The 20,004-nt window shown below is 38.4% G+C and overlaps 1 protein-coding gene across 3 annotated transcripts in view; it reads right to left on the bottom strand.

Annotated features, from left to right (window-relative positions):
- Positions 1-20,004, bottom strand: part of il1rapl1b (interleukin 1 receptor accessory protein-like 1b) — a 1,291,549-nt gene that overhangs the window by 1,176,109 nt on the left and 95,436 nt on the right. For all 3 annotated transcript variants that reach the window (XM_059650336.1, XM_048541139.1, XM_048541142.1), the window contains one exon: positions 17,988-18,089. In XM_059650336.1, the coding sequence (XP_059506319.1) occupies positions 17,988-18,069 (82 nt within the window). In that variant the 5' untranslated portion in view covers positions 18,070-18,089. The remainder of the gene's footprint in view (positions 1-17,987; positions 18,090-20,004) is intronic.

The following is a 20,004-nucleotide window of genomic DNA, read 5'->3' as shown; positions in this document are numbered from 1 at the left end:
TCTTTTGAAGTACAATATTTTAACTTCTAATGCACTCCATTCTCACATTCAGCTACGTTGGTCACTGGGGAATCTGTTGAACTTTCTTCCATGAGACAGATGACATGTTTTCCAAATTTCAAACAAACCTTTCATATATGTTGATACATTATCAGAGAAACAAACTGTCCATCCACAGTTACACATTTGTGCACTGCTATTTTCAAAGGTAAAGTCATCAAATACGCAGCAATTAATGTGATCATGAAACATGCACCAATCTTGATGATAGCAGTTAAAGAAAATGCATGATGGACAATCTCATGGGGAATTTAGGGAAATCCTAGCGAGCTTGTACCCAAAAGAAATGGTTATAATTATTGACCTCCAGTCCATAACATTACAGCAGGTTGTTATACAGGTAACCATCCCAATACCAATGCTTGGTACATTTGACCTTGTTTGTTCACAATTAAACATACATTCAGGATTTTATTAATAAAGGGGCTTAACAGGTCCCAGAAATATATAGCATAAAGTGCTTATCAGTGACAACCATTACAAGGTGCTTGGTACTTGAACCTCTGTTTCCAAAGGCATTCCAAAACTATCAACAAATCCCAGTTTCAGTACCCTTCCCCCTCAAATCAAGACAATTAATTTCTCTTCACTCTTAAATGTCATCTACTACCCTTCCTTCATGGTCAGGTCAGTCACAAGAATCATTCACTGCTACTAGACAACAAAAGAATTACATTTCTACTGGCAACAAAACTGCCAGGTTCATTCTATAGCTGATTCCAATGACAGTGAACAACATTCAGAATAATCGCTGACAGTCAAGGTCTCTGTCAGGAGTGGCAACAGTGAGGAAATATCCTTTTGATCTGAAACGTCCAATTTCATGGCTCTAAAATGCTCTGCCCTTCTGAAGCAGTTTTGTTTGTAAAGTCATCTTTAAAAATAAAGGTCAGTGGCCAAAAATCAGTAAAATATTGAAACAAAAAACAGAAATTGCTGGAGAAACTCAGCAGCCTGGTAGCATCTATGGACCGGAAGCAGAGTAAATGTTTTGGGCCAATGACTCTTCTTCATTCTAACTCTGCTTTCCCTCCACAGATGTTGCCAGGCATGCTGAGTTTCTCCAGCAATTGATTTTTGTTTCAGACTTCTAGCATCCACAGTTCTTTGTTTTATTTCAATACATTACTGCATTGATAAATACTATGACATAAACTGATCAATTAATTTAGGGCATTCTTATGGAATCTTAAAATGGTGGTGATATAAGGAGGTCATTTGGCCCATCATATTGGTGGTGCCTTCCCCTTCTCCCCCTGCAATTCCTTTTCTTCAGGTAAATATTCAAAGCTGTGAATGAAACTGCATCCCAGATCTTAATTATATGCTATGTAAGAACACATTTCCCCCATGTTGGCCCTTGGTTATTTTGCCACTTATTTTATTGGTTTTCTTTGGTTCGCAACTTTTCTGGCAATAAGAACAGGTGTTCACTATCTATTCTATCAAATACCTTGTTTTTGAACACATCTATCCAGTCAGATTCAAACCTTGTCTGTACGGAGAACAGCTCCAGTATTGCCATTGAATTAGCCATTTAAGTGGTCAGTCATCCCTGGAACTGTTCTTTTCTGCCACCCTTTCCAAAACATTCACTCCTTCCTCAAGCACAGTGCCCAAAGCCGACACCATACTCCAGATGAGGCTGAATCAAAATGTTTAAAAAATGTGCTTCACTTACTTGCTTTTGGACTCTGTTGAAATTCAAAAAACTCAGGATCCAGTATGCCTTTCTCAATGTGCCATGCTATCTTGGATCATTTTTCCTGCAGCTTTCAAAGAATTATATCTTTAAATTTATAGACTATAGTGCTCAACTTTCCAACCAAAATCTATGGCTTCAAAATAATGTATTCAAATTTTAGCTGCCAAATATTCATCTGTTTCCCAGCCTATATCCCTTTGAAGTTTATTGTCATCCAGAAAATCAAATAACATCCCATTGAAACAAAAACTTCTATCGTACTTCATAAGCAATGCATAAAATCCTATTTAACACAAGTGTTTTCAATACTTGAAATTGTTTAAATTTTGTTTACTTTTCTCATGTATCCTTTTTGGTCATGTACCTTTTAAGGGATATATCTTAAACTGCTGTTCATCACTATCCATCACAACACAGGACAGTGAAGGCTCAACCAACCACTATCAAACTTATTATTCAGAATACCATGTAGAATGTCTCTAGAATCTATTACACTTTAGGAACACATCAACAATTCAATGTGGTCACCTGAGATATTTTGCTCTTTCATTGTGGAGTCCAATGACTGAAATCTAACAAGTTTGTAGATTCCAGTCGTTGATATTATTCCTACCTATGCCATTATCAAGGCAAAGAAAAGCACCACATATTTAATTCTGTAAAAGACGACTTAACTCTGCAACGTACATCATAGCTGACAGGCTTTGTGGACCAGTTTAAAGTGAATGTGTATATCCATGCTGAATTTATAGACTTCAATCTTACTGTGGAACCATTGTGGACAGCAGATCAATGGGAACAATTATTTCCATTCGTCACGTGTCGATTCTCCCAGCATTACAAGATTGTTTAATTAAAATTTTTAAAAAAGGGAAAGTCGAGAAAGGCCCATGATAGATATGTAGGCAACAATTTACACAATCCAAAAAGTTTGATCGCAACGCCCAACAAACAATGCATTAAACTCAACAGGAACACTTGGCATATATTAATATTAAGCACAAAAATTTGGACAATCCACTGAAACACATGCCACATCACAGATCTTACTGCAACCAGAAACACCCAGTAACCATATTGCCAAGTATAACATGGTCCAAGACACAGTACCAACACAACACCACAATGGCAACCTGGACAATGGTAATGTAGAGTGTTCCCAAAACAAATCTGCCATAACCAAATCTGGATGTACAAGTAGCCTGCCGGTCTGCAGAAATTCAAGCTCATTGCTTTGCATCAAAGTATATTCAAGGCAATGTAGCTTTTCTTCAATGTATGCTAAATATTTGTTTTATTCTTTAGGAACAAACCTTTAACTTAGAAAAAAGTGCGATGTTGTGGCACCCATTTTAAGGAGTGCATCTTAAACTGCCACCTATCACTAAGCACAAGTAACAGAGGAGGGAGATGTATAATTTTATATATTATGTTGACAGAACTAAAAGGTTTTTCTGGTGCTGTGGTAGTAGAGGCTTGGGTCAAGGCCCACATACTCCAGAGGTGTGTAATAACATTTCTCAGCAGGTTGATATGAAAATCCCCATAGGCAGGGCCAAGCAGCAATCCTACAGACCAAGGTTATCACCCAATTACCAATGTAAGTACACAGTCTAATCCTTAAATAAAGAACCAACACTATTGCTCTAATGCATTTTTCTGATCAACATTCCAACACACTTTTTTAAAATCACTGGCATAATATCTGTCTCAGGAATTCATGTATTTCTGATAACTCTATGGTGTGTATGCTATTCCAAAGGATTACGTGTTAAAGCAATAACACCTGAAAAGATGTGATAAAAGGTAGTCAGACTCCCAGAGTCAGTGGTGGTTGTCAGAATCCACTGTACAAGTCCTAAGTGGTGAATAGGGCGCTCTAAGCTAGCTTTGAAAGACGGTCATCCCTAGGGCCAAATCACATACTTTTCTGAAGAAGGGCCCCAACCCAAAACGTCGACTTTCCTATTCCTCTGATACTGCCTGGCCTGCTGTGTTCCTCCAGCTTCACACTGTGTTCTCACATATTCCATTCCTTATTTAAAAGGAGTAAGCTCCATACAGACTCGTTACGAGCCGTAAGGTTTTTAGAATTGTAGTCAGTGAAGTTATTCTTTTTCTTGATATACAACTGATTACTGTAACATCATTCAGTAATGGATGTGATACTTTCCTTGATGGTAAAAGTGCATTGATTTTGCATCTTTCCTTCTGCTTCCCAAATCTATGAACAATTTTGGGAAATTCCCTTCGAAATTCAATATTTTGGCCTACATCCGGAATCTTTTTGATGTAATGAATTAATTGCAGCTTTACCCAGGCACTCACTCATCAGGATTCTGATTGGTGAAGAGAGTTTGAGTCATTGCTCTTTTCTTCTATCTAAACTTTGTTTTGCATTGGCTTTTTACTCTCAATGATGTTCCTCCAGGTTCCTGGAGCTTCATTGAGGATGGCAATAACAAAGTTTTTTTAAAAATCATTTAATCACTGATTTCTCCCTCTCATTTTATGGTGTGTGCTCCCTTGAAATGGTTTTCAATTTATGGTCTTGCACTGTTTTTCCACTGTAGGCTATATTTGAAGGCTGTATACATACTTTAAGATTTAACACACACATTTCTGTCACTGTGTTCCCCTGATAGGGAGTTGGCTCACTCATTTCTCTCCATCTCATGGACATTTCAAGATGGCAGTTGGCACTCTTTTCTCATGTTTTGATGGGCTGTGCTTTCTCTGTACGCTGTTTGCAGTGGTCCATGTACTGAATTGTTTCACTCAATTTATTTCCATGGTGCTTTATTTTCCTCTCAAACAAATGCCCCATGTTGCCTTTGAAATTTCTACCAAATCTTCTGCATATTTTTAATAGTTCGGACAAAGCCTCATCTGACATTACAATCATGAGCTGGTCGCGAATTTATCTCAGCCCCTTGTTTGTATACTTTTCTACCAACCTTTAAAAAGGAAGCTTAATGAATGAATGTGTGTGTTCTCCAGGCCTCTTCCTTCTGATTAAATTTTGCAAGGTGTTATTAAATGTATTTTTTCTCACATTGAATTATGCATCCAATGTCTTCAACATTTCATATGATGCCATGTTTTTAACAAGGTCTTCCTTGCAACATTATGCATAACAGTCCCTATTATGTACTGACCTGGATTCTTTGGCTTTATTTGCCCATTTAAGCCTATATGATTTTGAGACTAAAATATTTGCTTCTAAACCTCTAATTCTTAGTTCTGTCCAGCCAATTACTTGAAATGGCTCTGGGAGTGATAGTTAAGCTGGTGTCATAAAGCCCCAAGAACTTGAGAAGTGGCCAATTGAAAACAACTGTTTCGTTCCACTGCTTCGGTCAGGACGGGTGGCATGGTGACTCAGTGGTCAGCACTGCTGCCTCAGCACCAGGGATCCAGGCTCGATTCCACTGTCGGGCGACTGTCTGTGTGGAGTTTGCACGGTCTCCCCGCATCTGCGTGGGTTTCCACCTGGTGCTCCGGTTTCCTCCCACAGACCAAAGGTGTGCAGGGTAGGTGGATTGGCCATGCTAAATTGCCCGTAGTGTTCAGTGATGTGTAGCTTAGGTGGGATCCTCCAAGGGTCAGTATGGACTTGTTGGGCCGAAGGGCCTGTTTCCACACTGTAGGGATTCTATGGTAAGTGGTCCCCGCTATATATTCTCCAGGTGCACTTTTCCAGCCTGCCTATCGTCCAATGTCCTGGTGAGTCTTGAACACATCTTTATTTTTCCTTCTTACCACCAGCTTCACTTTAGTAATTGCATACAATGTTATAATTCATTTCTGCTTTTTTCAACAGTCACCATGCTTATCCAACACACAGAGTCAACTTTAATTAGTATTTCTCAAGCACCAACACAACGTGTGTTCTGTAAGTAAACTTTACAGCTGGTATTCTCTCAAGACTCTGGTACAGCTTCTGCAGTTGTCACTATGACATCATTTGACAATGGCATTATTGCATCATTCTGTTGCCACTCTGTTATTGTAGCTGAAGTTAGACCGACTGCTCGCTTCACGCATGATGATCCTGTCAGGATTGATGGTAAAGGATGTTGTTTCATGACTCTAGTGCCAGATACTTACAGACCCACTGCAGACATTAACTAAACTCTTAGAGTCAGTGCATACGTTTTCTATAGCTCTATCGCAAAAGGAAGGTTGATCAGCATGATTATTAGAGAATTGTCAATAGCCAAGGTTTAAGGTTATTCCAAATCAGGCTGAAATAGACTTGGCATCCACCCTCGTGCCCTGCCCCTGCAAGTACAAGGGGACAACAAACCACTGGTTAACAAAAACTGCCAGAGGAATTGTGACGGAGGTAAAACCAGTCACCTGCCTTCCCACAGGTGAATGAATGAATAAATAGGATAAAGAATTTTAAAAATTTTCTTCAACTAGATGTAAGTAAATGAAGGGCAAGAGGAAGTACTTTCCACTGCATCTATTCCAAAAGGTTCCCTTCACATTTTTATTTAGGACTACTAAAGTACAGAGTGAATACTTTCAAATTCATCAAAAACTACGTGATTTGACATTTTTTGCATGATTTTCAATTTTATGCTTTGCTTTGGCTTTTCAATTGGAATTTTTTTAAAAAAGAAAATCTACAATCTACACAGTTGTGTGTGAATGTTCATGTTACAACCAACTAAAAAGGCATGATGAGCAGTTTTGCTTTTTAAGTGCCCAGAAATTATTTTGCAAGAACTTAGCGAGGTTTTCAGTTATCTCTCAATCTCCCTCATTAGTATTAAGTGAATCATTACCACAGTAATTAAATTGGATTTTCTTTTGCACTTCATCCCTGCCAAGGCACCTCCATTCAATGTTTATCCTTTAGCACGTCTTTTTAAATGTTCATATACATGTTGCAGTTAATAGCCAGAAACAAAATTCATTTGGAGCCAGAAAATACTCGGGAAAAATCCTTCACATAAATCGGCATAAATTTGTGTGATCAAGTCATTACAAATTTCACATGCCTTTGTTTTGCAGTCTGTTATCCTTCAAAAATACTCTTCCTGTCACTGATGGCAGCTTAAGCACCACATTTAATAATTCTTGATGTCGATTGTCAGCTGAGTGCAAAATTGTAATTGAATCTGAAGCGGATGTCCCTTGTTAAAAAAGGCACTGTCATCTTTAATTAATAATTTTTCTTTATTGGTGAGCCAACAACTATTCCTATTTTAAATTTATCAGCTTCAGTTTTAACCATTATGAATTGTGACATTTTACAGTAAAGTTAGTCATGTGAAAATATTTTTCATATGAAACTTGAGATGACCTTGATCCTACCATTACAAAATAAACCACACAAGGTTAAATTTAAAGCAATTATTTAGGGGTCACCTGTCAATTACTTGTGGCCCCCAAAACTGTTGAGGGGATAGGCACTTAACAAGCATACTTGGGGAATAAAATTATATTTTAATAAGCCCTTACTAAGAAATATAGATCTGTCAAATTAAATGCTCTTTTATCATGGATTTAGGCTTATCTTATAATGTTAGAAAAATAAGTGATCGGTACAGATTCACACAACAATATTCAGTTAGTTAACAAGGTGTAGAGCTAGATGAACACAGCAGGCCCAAGCAGCATCTTAAGAGCAGGAAAGCTGACATTTTGGGCCTAGATCCTTCATCAGAAATGGGGGTGGGGAAGAGGGTTCTGAAATAAATGGGGAAGAGAGCAGGCAGATTGAAGATAGATAGAGGAGAAGATAGGTGGAGAGGAGAAAGACACGTTAAAGAGGTGGGGGATGGACTACTTGGACCTCTTGGCATCAGGGTAGCCCACAAACCCACCAACATACTAAAACAGCAGCTAATGAACTTAAAAGACCCCATACAGACAACAAGCAAAACGAACGTCATCTACAAAATACCTTGCAAGAACTGTGACAAACACTACATTGGACAAACAGGCAGAAAGCTAGCCACCAGGATACATGAGCATCAACTAGCCACAAAATGACATGATCCACTATCACTCGTATCCTTACATACAGATGAGGAAGGACACCACTTTGATTGGGACAACACATCCATCCTAGGACAAGCCAAACAGAGACATGCACGAGAATTCCTAGAAGCATGGCATTCCAACCAGAACTCCATCAACAAACACATTGGCTCCAAATCAATCTACCATCCCCTGAGAAAAAGAACAGGAAATGACATCACCAACCCAAGGAAACCTAAACAGATAAATAGAAAGCGGGACATAACACCAGTGCTTTGGAGGCTCACTGACGACGTTACCTAGAATGGTGCCAAAACGTCTGAAAATGAACCTTCCAGCTCAGTGAGCAAACTTACATCCAGGTGATGATGGAGCCAGTGGAGGTGAGTTTAGGTGGGGAGGTAGAGAGGAGATAGGTCAGTCCAGGGAGGACAGACAGGTCAAGGGGGCGGGATGAGGTTAGTAGGTAGGAAATGGGGGTGTGCCTTGAGGTGGGAGGAAGGAATAGGTGAGAGGAAGAACAGGTTAGGGAGGCGGGTATGAGCTGGGCTGATTTTGGGATTCAGTAGAGGGGGGGGAGATTTGGAAGCATGTGAAATCCACAGTGATACCATGGGGCTGCAGGGTTCCCAAGCGGAATGAGTTGCTCTTCCTGCAACCTTCAGGTGGCATTGTTGTGGCACTGCAGGAGGCCCAGGATGGATATGTCATCTGATGAATTGGGGGGGGGGGGGCAGCGTCAAATATTTCGCAACTGGACAGTGCAGTTGTTTATTGTGAACCAAGCATAGATGTTCTACAAAGTGGTCCCCAAGCCTCGGCTTGGTTTCCCCAATGTAGAGGAGGCCACAACGGGTACAGAGGATGCAGTATCCCACATTAGCAGATGTACAGGTGAACACAGCAACTCATACATCCTATGACAACTCATTCGGCTTGGGAACCCTACAGCCCAGTGGTATCAATGTGGTATCAATAACGTGTTTTGAAAGAAATCACCATAGCTACAAAAATACTTACAAATTCATCTTTGAATCTATTCAGACACAAAGACCAAACATTCAAAATACAGAAATGTTAAAAATAATCCAACACTCAGAATCTGCTGGATATTGAAACAGACCTACATTCCACTACCCTCACCCTGGTGCACATATGACCCCAGGGTCACCTGACCAAAAGTCCAATATCAATGAGAGCAGACTCCCTCCACCCTATCTGTGGAACCCAGGTGTTGGGATGGAAAGAAAGCTGATGGCCTGCTGAGGCACAAACGGCACATTCATTGTTATACGTTCTCACATATTTAATAAATATTCAGTTTTCACTATCAGGTGTGAGTGAAATCTGTCCAGCTGCAAATGCATGATTGAAGGTGCAGATGAAGATGTGTAGTGTGCTCACAATTTTGCCAAATACAGTAAATTTTTCTGGGCCTCAACACATTGGCTGTGAAACAAAGGCATTTGTGAGACTGTGCAGTGTCAAGAATCAACGTGATTCAAAAATGCTGTGTGCCAGGAGTTGTAATTTGCACAGTGGGTTCATGCCTATGGTTCACGTACCATGGCATGCTCCCAGTCATCTTACAGATGTATTGTGTGGGTGCATAATGCAATGTTTTTGAAAGGCCTCATGTTGCTCAGGAGTGAAACCCTTACCCGCCATGATAAAGCACTGACCACCCTATCCCCTCCAGGAATGCTCCCCATCATTTTCATCTCTTTTGTCTAACAATGGAAGGAAACACCAGGTGCTCCTCACACAGTGAGCTTCCAGCTCAGCCTCTTAACCTTGACAAACACTCAAATGTAAATGTTCCTACTCTCCACGCATCACCCCCACCATACAGAGTCAATGTGTCAAGTATATTCACCTACTGTTTCTTCCCCACTGCCCCCGGTGGCACTATGGTGGGACCCGAATTCATATCCCAAGACCATTTACCTGGGTTTCAGGTTTATTAAGCCAATGATGTTACTGCTGTACCACAACTTCCTCACGACAGTATTCCAATGAAAAATGCCAGTGCAGTCCAAAGTGCAACTTTGATGCGTTTATCTGTACTGTAACCAGATCAAAGATGTACAACGACAATGTAGTGAGGCTGGTACATGGTAGATACGTCAGGGTTTGAGGGGTGGGTTTGTGATCACTATCTATGGAGTGAGCCCTGAGATTCTGGTGCTTGGTGTCAAGAATGGAGGCTCAGAGTAGCAATCAATGGTCACTATCTAGTTTCTGTCCTGCAGCTAGAAGAATGGAAAACTACACGAGGTGACATTAGCTAATGACAAGATATCCTCCTGATGTATGCTAATGCAGAAAGTATCTCATGTTTCTGCACGTCATCATGTTATCTCAATCTGCACCAAGTCCACCCCTTTGACTAAAGCCTGCTGGAAACAATGACAAGCAGCATGGTTTTGTGTCAGCACTGACAGGCAATTCAAGATAGAAGTCCTTCTAAGGCAGGGAATCTGGGAACATTCAAGTAGCCACAAAGTTAGTGAGGACCCAACACGTGGTTGAAAAATAAAGATTGATAAGTTCATTTTTCCCCCTCTCAACAACAAAAATCTTCTCACTGGCCATCTCATGATTTGCCCATCTTTCTTGCCAATGACCCTCATCGTTCAAGGGTTGAGAAGATTCCATCTATAGCCCTTACAGAAAAATGGAAAAAAGTAGCACAGGGATTATGGAAGGGAAATCCAAAGCTTAGGCTAAAAGCAGCTCATTAGTATTCTAGGTACATTTCATCCTTGACTGCCTCAGTCTTCCTTGAAATGCTAAACTCTCGTGTAAGATTCTTTTCAGGCTACAAATATAGTTTTGTTCTGTGAATTCATTGAGGCAGAACTGGCTTGTGGCAGCAGATAATCTGATCCTTTTTGTTATGATCTGCATTTAATAATGATTAAACATCAATTCTGTAGCATTATATCGTAATAATGATACAAAATAGTTGTACTTGGGATAAATGCAAATGACAGTGGAACAGGAAAACTAATTTTAACAATGCCAAGTTGCAACCCTGCATGGTAAAGTTTTGCTTTTCTCCGATGCCATCAGCAACACTTATCTGCAGAATGTGCCCTGATAGCACTCCTAAGACATTCAACCGAAACTGAAGTATCTCTGGATTGAGTGATAAGTTCTTAAAGATACCAAGGAATAGGCAATGCTACCGAAGCATAAAGCAGAACCTTTGGTTGATAAGGTACAAAAGGAAGTATAATGCAGGAACTGAAGTGAATTACATTGTGAGTTATACATTGGCCTTTCACCCTTACACAGAGATCAAATATAGATCAGGGTGGAGAATTTTTCTGCTAGCTATAACAATGGCAGATGGATTGTATGTAAGCTACAGCTGGATCCTGATATGAGCTGATTGGAAAGCACACGAGTATTGGCATGATAATTATTTAGTACTGTAGAGTAAATTTACATTGAGCCACAAAAGAAAACCTAATAATCATCAATTTAGCCAATTATAGCTAAGATAGAATTCAGGAACAAGTAGCAGTGACAATAATAAGATTGATTAAAAGACAAAGATAAAAATCCAACAAATTCAATTGAACTCTGAATTATCAATAAGCAAATACAACAGGTAGATATTCCAATTGAGAAGAGTGCAATGAAAACTCAGTTAATCAGTCTCTTTCTCATTAGTGCTAACCAGTAATGTTCTGGACAAAGCATGAATTTCACTCTGACTAGCTTGTGTGCTAATTGTTCTTAAGGTGCAAAGACCTTTCTCAAAACATGGTCATTAGTATGCTTATTCTTTCCTTTCATGAACAACCACAAGAACTGCTTTAATAGAGTGTGTTTAATAAAGTTAATTGCTGCTCTTCACAGAAGTGTAATAACCAATAATCTGACACCGAGACACACAAGGAAATGCTAGGACCAAAAACCTGGTCAAAGAGGGAGGTTCTCAGGAGGGAGGGAAAAGAAATAGAAAGGTAAAAAAGTTTAAGGAGATAGTCGATGGGTTGGTATCATATTTTTCCCTGTATTTCTCAGTCAAACCAGTAATGCTTAATTTAGAACTGCTGCCTCAAGGTATGCTGGAAGCAGTTGTTTTGTCCAGAACTAATTCGTGTAATAAAGCGCTATTCCACTTGCATGATGAACATTGAGTCATTGTGTATTCTGTTGTCTTCATTCACAGGGGCCCTGGAATGGAATGAGGTTATTTTACAAAGACTTTATGAAATATGAACTTCATTTTAAAAGTTTATTTTTTGGGATGCAAGGACACTGGAAAGACTAAGCTTATTAACTATAAATGCTCTAAAAGGTGGCAAGCAGACTTCCTGAAATGCGCAAGCCACATGGGTGTTAGTACACTCTCAGTGCTGTTGGAAAGGAATCCAAGGATTTTGATCCAGCAACAGCGAAGGAATGGTAATAAAATTCCCCACAGTGGTGTGTGTTTTGCACGTGGGAATGGTGTTCCCGAGCTCCTCATCTTCTTGTTCTTCTCGATAGTAAAGGTTATAGTTTTTTCACCACTTGTGCCTTGTGGATGGTGGAGAGGCAGAGGTATGTATTATTTACTGCAGATTTGCTAGATTAGATTCCCTACAGTGTGGAAACAGGACCTTTGGCCCAACAAGTCCACACCGCCCATTGAAGCATCCCACCCAGACCCATCCCCCTATAACCCACACACCCCTGAACACTATGGGCAATTTAGCATGGCCAATCCACCTAACCTGCACATCTTTGGACTGTGGGATAAAACTGGAGCACTTAGAAAACCCACGCAGACATGGGGAGAATGCGCAAACTCTGCACAGACAGTTGCCCAAGGCTGGAATCGAACCTGGGTCCCTGGTGCCGTGAGGCTGCAGTGCTAACCACTGAGCCACCGTGCCATTCACTATGTTCTGCTCACATTTTGCCTCAACTAACATCACAAAAACAAACTAGTCATTCATCTCATTTGCTGTGACTGTCTATCATTTTTACCGATGTGTCAAAAGTACTTCAATAGCTATGACTACTGCCAGGATATTTAGAATTCAGAAAACACTTGAAATTGCAGGACTTCTTTTCCTCCCTGTCCCACATCTGAATAAATTGCCATTATAAGTAAATAATTCCTAATAAATTAACTCTGTTTAAATTAAATTTGACAAATACTTAATTAAGATCAAAAACAAAATGTATAAGAATGGTGAAAACTACAAACATTGATAAGCATAATGTTTATGGAAGCAATCATCTTGAGACCATAACTACACAATAAGGAATAACAATTAGATTAATATTCAATTGTTCATTTAATGATTTATGGGGTCAGGAATGCAATTTCAAAGTGTAATTTTCAAACATTCTAGTTATTGACTTCCCCAGGAGATTAATTAAAAGAGACAGTCCAAGTACATGTTGCCCACAGGCAAGCATTCACAAAATGCTTCTCAGCCATTTCTCAATAGACATTTTATGTTCCTATACTAAAACTTGTGTAACTATCTGTAGCTATTTCATCACAAAGCAACATCACGTTTTAACTATTTTGAAATGTATTCATGTTGTTATGTTAGCATTGGGACAGAATCAAGGTTTTTACCTGGAGATGGAGGTCAGTTTTATAGCTCATCATGGAGAAATACAGTAGTGTCAAACTAGATATGAAATATACCGAGCGATAAAAACAGAAAATTGCCACTGATCCTACAATATCCGAATAAAGCCATTTCAATGTTGGAAATTTGCTAATTTTGGAGCAGGCAACTACCAAAAAAACATTTTAAATTCAAACCAGTGGCCTTGTGTTTTGTTCAGGGCTTAAGAAATTTGAGCTGCCGTGCTCTTCCTGGTGTCAATGGTATCCACAGAAAAGAATTTGGATGATGTAAAAATGAATTTAAAGCTTGAGTAGAGCCAAAAAGGAACAAAAAATGCTTTCTGACTCAACAGAGCTCCTCTTCCCACTGTTCGCCCTTTCTGGCAATTGCCTATTGATTATTACAGGAGGGCAGCACATCCACATGTTCTTTATTTTTGAGAGGGTTGAAGTCACAGCAGATAAATTTATGCCACAGTCCAAGTAAACCCAGAGCAAGATTATAACATAGCAAAGTGTCGAAACTGACAAGACACTGTCATTATTTCTAACACCCTTTAAGATTTTGAGCACTATGCAACTTTTAAAAAGAAACACATTTGCAACATCACCAACAACACTCATGTAAGCAAAACATTATATCATGCCAATGAAAGGAATATGGAACTATCAATATACAATATTTTTCACAGCTCTTTCTTTGGCTTAAAATAATGTGAAAAATATGGAAACTCTTCAATACAATTAATTATGTATAAAATACTCCTGAAATACTTGGTGTCCAATTTAGAGCTTTGGATGAAATCAATGGATGAAACAAACAACACAGCAATAAATCAACTGTTGTAGACAGAGACTTGCATCTAGCTTATATAGGAGTTTGAGGCAATGACTTGGACTGAGATCATTTGGGTGACTCTAGTGGGTGCTTGAAATGCATAATGAATCTTTCTAGGTATTCAAAATTTATAATTCCCTTTTTAATTGCAAGCAAAAAACCTGACAAGTCAAATTCGATTCAGTCAAATTAAACTGCACTGAACCATATCAATTAAAATGAATTACATTAAATTGTTAAATCAAAAACTCATCAACTTCTATCTGAATACTACCGATCATTCAAATGAGAAGATCGTATAAATAAGAGAGATAGTATCCAAATTGTTCAATATAGTTGATACTGTGTGTTATAGTTTTGCTCTTTATGCCTAACACAATAGCATCAAGAATGGCATCCTAGACTGCCCTATAACATGGAGTATATAGAATACATGTACCATACTAATTAAAACAGATGTTTTCCTGCATGACAAAGAAAATATTAAACATAGTGTAATGTAGATCAAGCCAATCTAATGTTAGACTCGACTCTAATCAGATGTCTTTCCTAGTTTTTCATCGAAACAAACTGTCTAATATCTCCCTATTTATCTGAAATACAGATACCCCAAGTGAACACCATCCCATCAAAGTGCACTCAGATTTTCAAAGTTAATTAAGAAATAATTGACAGAATCAAGAATCCCTATTAACCTTCATTCATAATCACATTTCCTAAGAGGTTTTCCAACTCAAGTTTACTCACTTCAATTGAGTTGATTAAATACTTTGTATTGATCTATTTGGCCTATAAAAAGATGAATGCTGTAACAAACTATGATATTTAACTTCAAGAGTTCAAAAAACATACCGAAGTTAATCTCATTTGTTTGTCAGCTGCACAATCATGTGTGTGAATTAACATTGATAATTTCAAAATTTCAAGTGCAGTGTTAATTTTAACCCACCTGTTATGAATGTGTATTTTTAAAATGTTACAGAATCATAATTCTGGGAGTGACAGTAAATTAAAATCCATGAAACGAAATTGGACAGTGAATAGATTTTGTTTTCCATATTTCATAATCCAACCATCATTTTATTGTGAAACCCACAAGTGGAGATAAGTAATTGGTCAATATCTGTTCCATATTTACCCAGTCAAACCAATGATGGCAGATCAATTAGGCATTATACAACTTTGAAAGCTTTTCAAGTTTATAGGCCACATTGCTGACAGAGAAAATATCCAAAGTGATATAGAACTTGATTAGGAATTATGTAACATCTTCCTACCATAGCAGAAGTTATGTACACTCTTTGTATTCATCAGACACTGACTTCTCCAAGACAAAATATGTGCAATGCAAACTACATCATTGAAAATACAGTTTGTGGACAAACAAAAGCATTTACAGCAAATTTACAAACTAATAACAAAAGGTGCCAAACTTATGACTCCTTGTTCTATTGTTTTGGTATCATCTTTTAAGATAAATAAGATAGGACCTCTGTTATAATGGCAAGGAATTACAACCAGATGTTTAAATTCTTTGTATATTACAAAACCAAGGCATAATTTCAGAACAACTAGGATAATTTTCTCACTTCCAATCAGAAGGGAGCCTCAACTAATGGAATCACTGTGTAAAAATTTGGTACAAGACATTTGCCTCAGAAATGCATATTATAATTTAAAATATGTGCCTCCCACAAGGGGGAACTCCCATTGAGAACACAAGTTAAGGAAATGTACATCAAGAGGTGACATTTTATTTGGCTTTTAATTAATTAATAGGTGATAAACACATTAGGCATGAAAAACTCCATGAGACAAGAACTGTAAGCCATTCTGTCACTACTTAATATTTAAATATTATTTGCCAGTGATCTGAGTAATTAGATTGGTACATTCAGAAAAGAATCATAACATATAGCTCCACATCATTTATGATGAATACGCATATCTGGGCAACTCTTGCAAGAGTTCGTGCTAAAAATCATGAATGCAGATCTGTTAACACAACTTAAAACAATTCCATGAGACAAAACATTTTATTGACCTTTCACATCAACTTTCATTTAACTAATTTCCCCATAGGAAAGTCAATGATAATCTATTTCACATCAGAAGTCATTGCTGGCTAAAAGTATTTCAAATGCAGAAGCTTTCTATTTTACCAATACATGTTGCAACTGTACATCACAGGTTAACTTTAGGAATGTGCTCTCGGTTTACCATGGCCTTCTATTCAGTCTTGCAGACGTTTTGTGACTACCTATTGATCAATGGGTGTGCAATCTTTAGAATGTCTGAACAAAGAATTTGATATGGAAGTGAGAACTTTACATGTTATATTTTGCGTTGAATATCCCAGGGATAGGGCAAAATATATTGGTACACACTTATCCCTTCTTTTCTGCAGTTAGTGAATCACGAAAAAGGACATATTTCTTTATTGACAGAATGTCACCCCTTATATGATCCCTGATGAAACCTGAATTTGCATTACTGAATGAACATTCCTTAGGTAGACCAAGGAAACAAAACTTGAGTTTCCAGGCATTTAAGAGGAGAATAAAGTCACAAGATTTCAGTGTTTTGAACAAACAAAACAATGTGACTATATAAAGTCAGAACTGCAATAATTGACAATCTATATGTACAAACATATCGCCTAATCCAGAATTAACAAGATAAATATGGGTAACACACAATGCCAAACAGTCCACACACCATGTCGAAAAGCATTTAAAAATATGTCAGGTCACCATGGGTCACCTGCTTGTATTAGCTTTCTCTTTACAAGGAATTACAATTGTTCACTGGTGAAGTCTACTTTCTGGACTCTTTCAAAAGCAAGCTCCAAGCAGTTCAATCTGCTCCCCAAAACGATGTTCCATTGGATGTTTGTAACGACACTTCAGCACCTACTCATGGAAACAATTGAGCCATTTCACAGACAATTATTTTCACTTAAGCTGACACTACATTGGGCTTTTCTCAAGTTGACAATATGCCCAAGTTCTTCTTTCAGCCCCATCTGAGCAACCAGGTAGCTCCTAGAACTTCAAGTCAGCCCTAGGCTCCCGGAAGCAAATACTGGCGGTATGGAAACACCATCTTTGACTGCTCCAATGTGCCCAACATAGGGCCAATGATCTTTGTCTGCCCTCCCAGCTTCTGAGGTTTTCCATCTAACTTATTAACCCATCAGAAGACACTCCTTTTTTGGCCATCCCAGGTCTCATACTTAGGGTTTTGAGCCAGTTCCAATCCCATGGCCTTAATTTGTATGTTCCACGAGCCCAGAGTTCTGTCTGCAGTTACCTAAAAAAAAAACAAGTGTAATGTTGGACCAAACATGTGTTCCTTATTCCACTCCCTCGATGGACCAAAACACCTCGGCAAACTAGGAATTGTAGAACTAAGCTTCTGCCTAAAAAACCAAACTCAGCTGGCATCTCTTAACAAGTACAATTTCCCTCACTAGTTTTCCCAAACAGGTAAATACAAATCTTTAATCCATGTCTAAAAACATTGTTGCTTTTAAACAATAAAACAGACAAAAATAGCTGGGATTCCTTTCAGCCATTTATACTTCAAAATCATTTAATTTCTCTGCAATCTATACCTAAGCAAAGTGCAATATACTGCGCCTGCTTTGAAATTCAAAAGCTTAATTTTAATATGATAACTGGCTCTATTATGAGGAAATTAGAGTACTGATTGTTGCACATTAGAATTAGAGTTTGAAAGCATTTTCATTACAGCTGCAAATTATAAAAATGAGAAACTGAAAACTACTCATTTACCTGAACCCCGTTTGGATACAATCTTCAGGCTTTGAATTGTAGATGTATACAAGAGAATCATTAAGTGAACAACAACTTTCATTTTCCAGCTTGAAAGGCAGCCTGAAAAGTAAAACATATTGCCTGTTAATAATATGCCAAAATGTACAATTTAAATCAGCTCTCTGATATGTCTAAAGACTGGCTTGCAAAATATTTCTGTGGTGAACTCAAAGTCTTATAAATGCCCTCAATGAATCTTATCACAGTGAACCAATTAATACGGATTTCTGTCTAGACTTCATTGCAATTATGAACCAGAACTATCCAATTAGACCAACTCTTCTGCTCTTTCCTCATAGCCCTGCAAATATTTCCTTTTCCAATATACATCATTGTTTTTTGAAAGTTACTGCCAAGTCAGGCATCATCGTTCAGGTTAGGCACTGAATTGAAAAAGAAAATCAAACAACTGCTTTGGATTTTCAGCTCCAAAGGGAAGTCAGTGATCCAAAAGCCAATGTAAGTGTGTCTCAGCAAAGTATACAGCTCACCGTCTAGAGGGATCACTCCCCTCACATATTTAATTGGAGGGATCTATAGGTCCTTCTTTGTCTGGTGTGATAGAAGAAAATCACTTGCTGGTCTAATCAGAATTGGTTGCTGTTGATCAAGATATAATTTACTATGTGTAGGCAGGTTAAATTGATATGATAGACATAGTTATTAAGAAGGAGGAGAAGGACCTGGATATTAATGATTTCTGAAGATCCTAAACTGTTCCTTGTGACATAATCATGCACGATTCTTCTGACACGCTTCAGTATTACCCCTTTCAGATCCACACACAATAATTCCTATGTCCAACTCGAGTTCACCAATGATGCACAACTGGTGGGAAACTATCAAAAGGTCAGGGATTGATATCATTCTCTTATCCACAAGATTATACTGGGGAAAAAAAACAGCAAAGGTTTACAGATGATTGTACAAACTAATTTAGTGTTATCCATTAATGATTGCTTCAAAAGGTTTTAAATGCTTCATGTTGCTGAACAAATTCTTTATATGAATTGAGTACCATTTTACTCTCTTGATAAGGATTACTGAGTATCTAGCTCACAAGAACTGACATAACCATCAAGAAGGGAAAAAATAATATATGCAAAGACCAAAGCCTTTTCTTCCCCCTATGATGTTGATAATGGATAGAAATGAGAAAAGAACTGTTTTAAAAACCATGAATTGAACAATTGTTACACATTTTAAAAGCAAGTAACCCTATGCTGCTGTCGACACCATTGTTTGTTTAAGCAGAAATGAATGTTTATTATTTTACAGATGAGCTGAAGCCAAGGGGGACGTATGAATGAAACTTTGCCTGGTATCAAGTAGCTGATTGGTCACTAGTCTACAGACCGGTCATTGAGATTTTGTCAACAAAAGTTTTCTAACAACTGTGTGGTTGGCTCCCAGATAGCTGAACAGCAAGGCAGGGGCAATGAATTTTTGGGAGAAACCATTGAACCTCTTGATGACAAGGAGCTATTTTGCTCTGCTGACTTAAAGAAAAAGCATCTCAAGCTTAAAGACATCCAGTTTATTTCTCCACTGCAATAGCTATTAGCTGAGGCTTTTAATGGTCAAGCTAAAAACCTTTAAGTGGGAACCAGTCATCCGATGCCTCCTGCATACAGGTTCTATGGGTTGATCCCCAATTCCATTTGGGGGCGGGGGGAATTCCAGGAGTTTGACCTAGTGATAGTGAAGGAATTGTAGTATATTTTCAAGTAAGGATGGTGAGTGGCTTGGAGAGGAACCTGCAGGTGGTGGTGTTCCCAATTATCTGCTGCCCTTACCTTTCGAGATGGAAGTCGTTGTGGGTTTGGAAGGAGCTATCTTTGGTGAATTTCTGCAGGGCATCCTGTAGATAGTACACACTGCTTCAATTGAGCATCAGCAGTAGATGGAGTGGATGTTTGAAGATATAGTGCTAAACAAGCAGGCTGCTTTATCTTGGTTGGTGCCAAGTTTCTTG

The sequence above is a fragment of the Stegostoma tigrinum genome, chromosome 12 (genome assembly GCF_030684315.1).
Source record: "Stegostoma tigrinum isolate sSteTig4 chromosome 12, sSteTig4.hap1, whole genome shotgun sequence".
NCBI lineage: Eukaryota > Metazoa > Chordata > Chondrichthyes > Orectolobiformes > Stegostomatidae > Stegostoma > Stegostoma tigrinum.
Note: the sequence above shows the minus strand (reverse complement) of the source record. Positions and strands in the feature narration are given on the sequence as shown.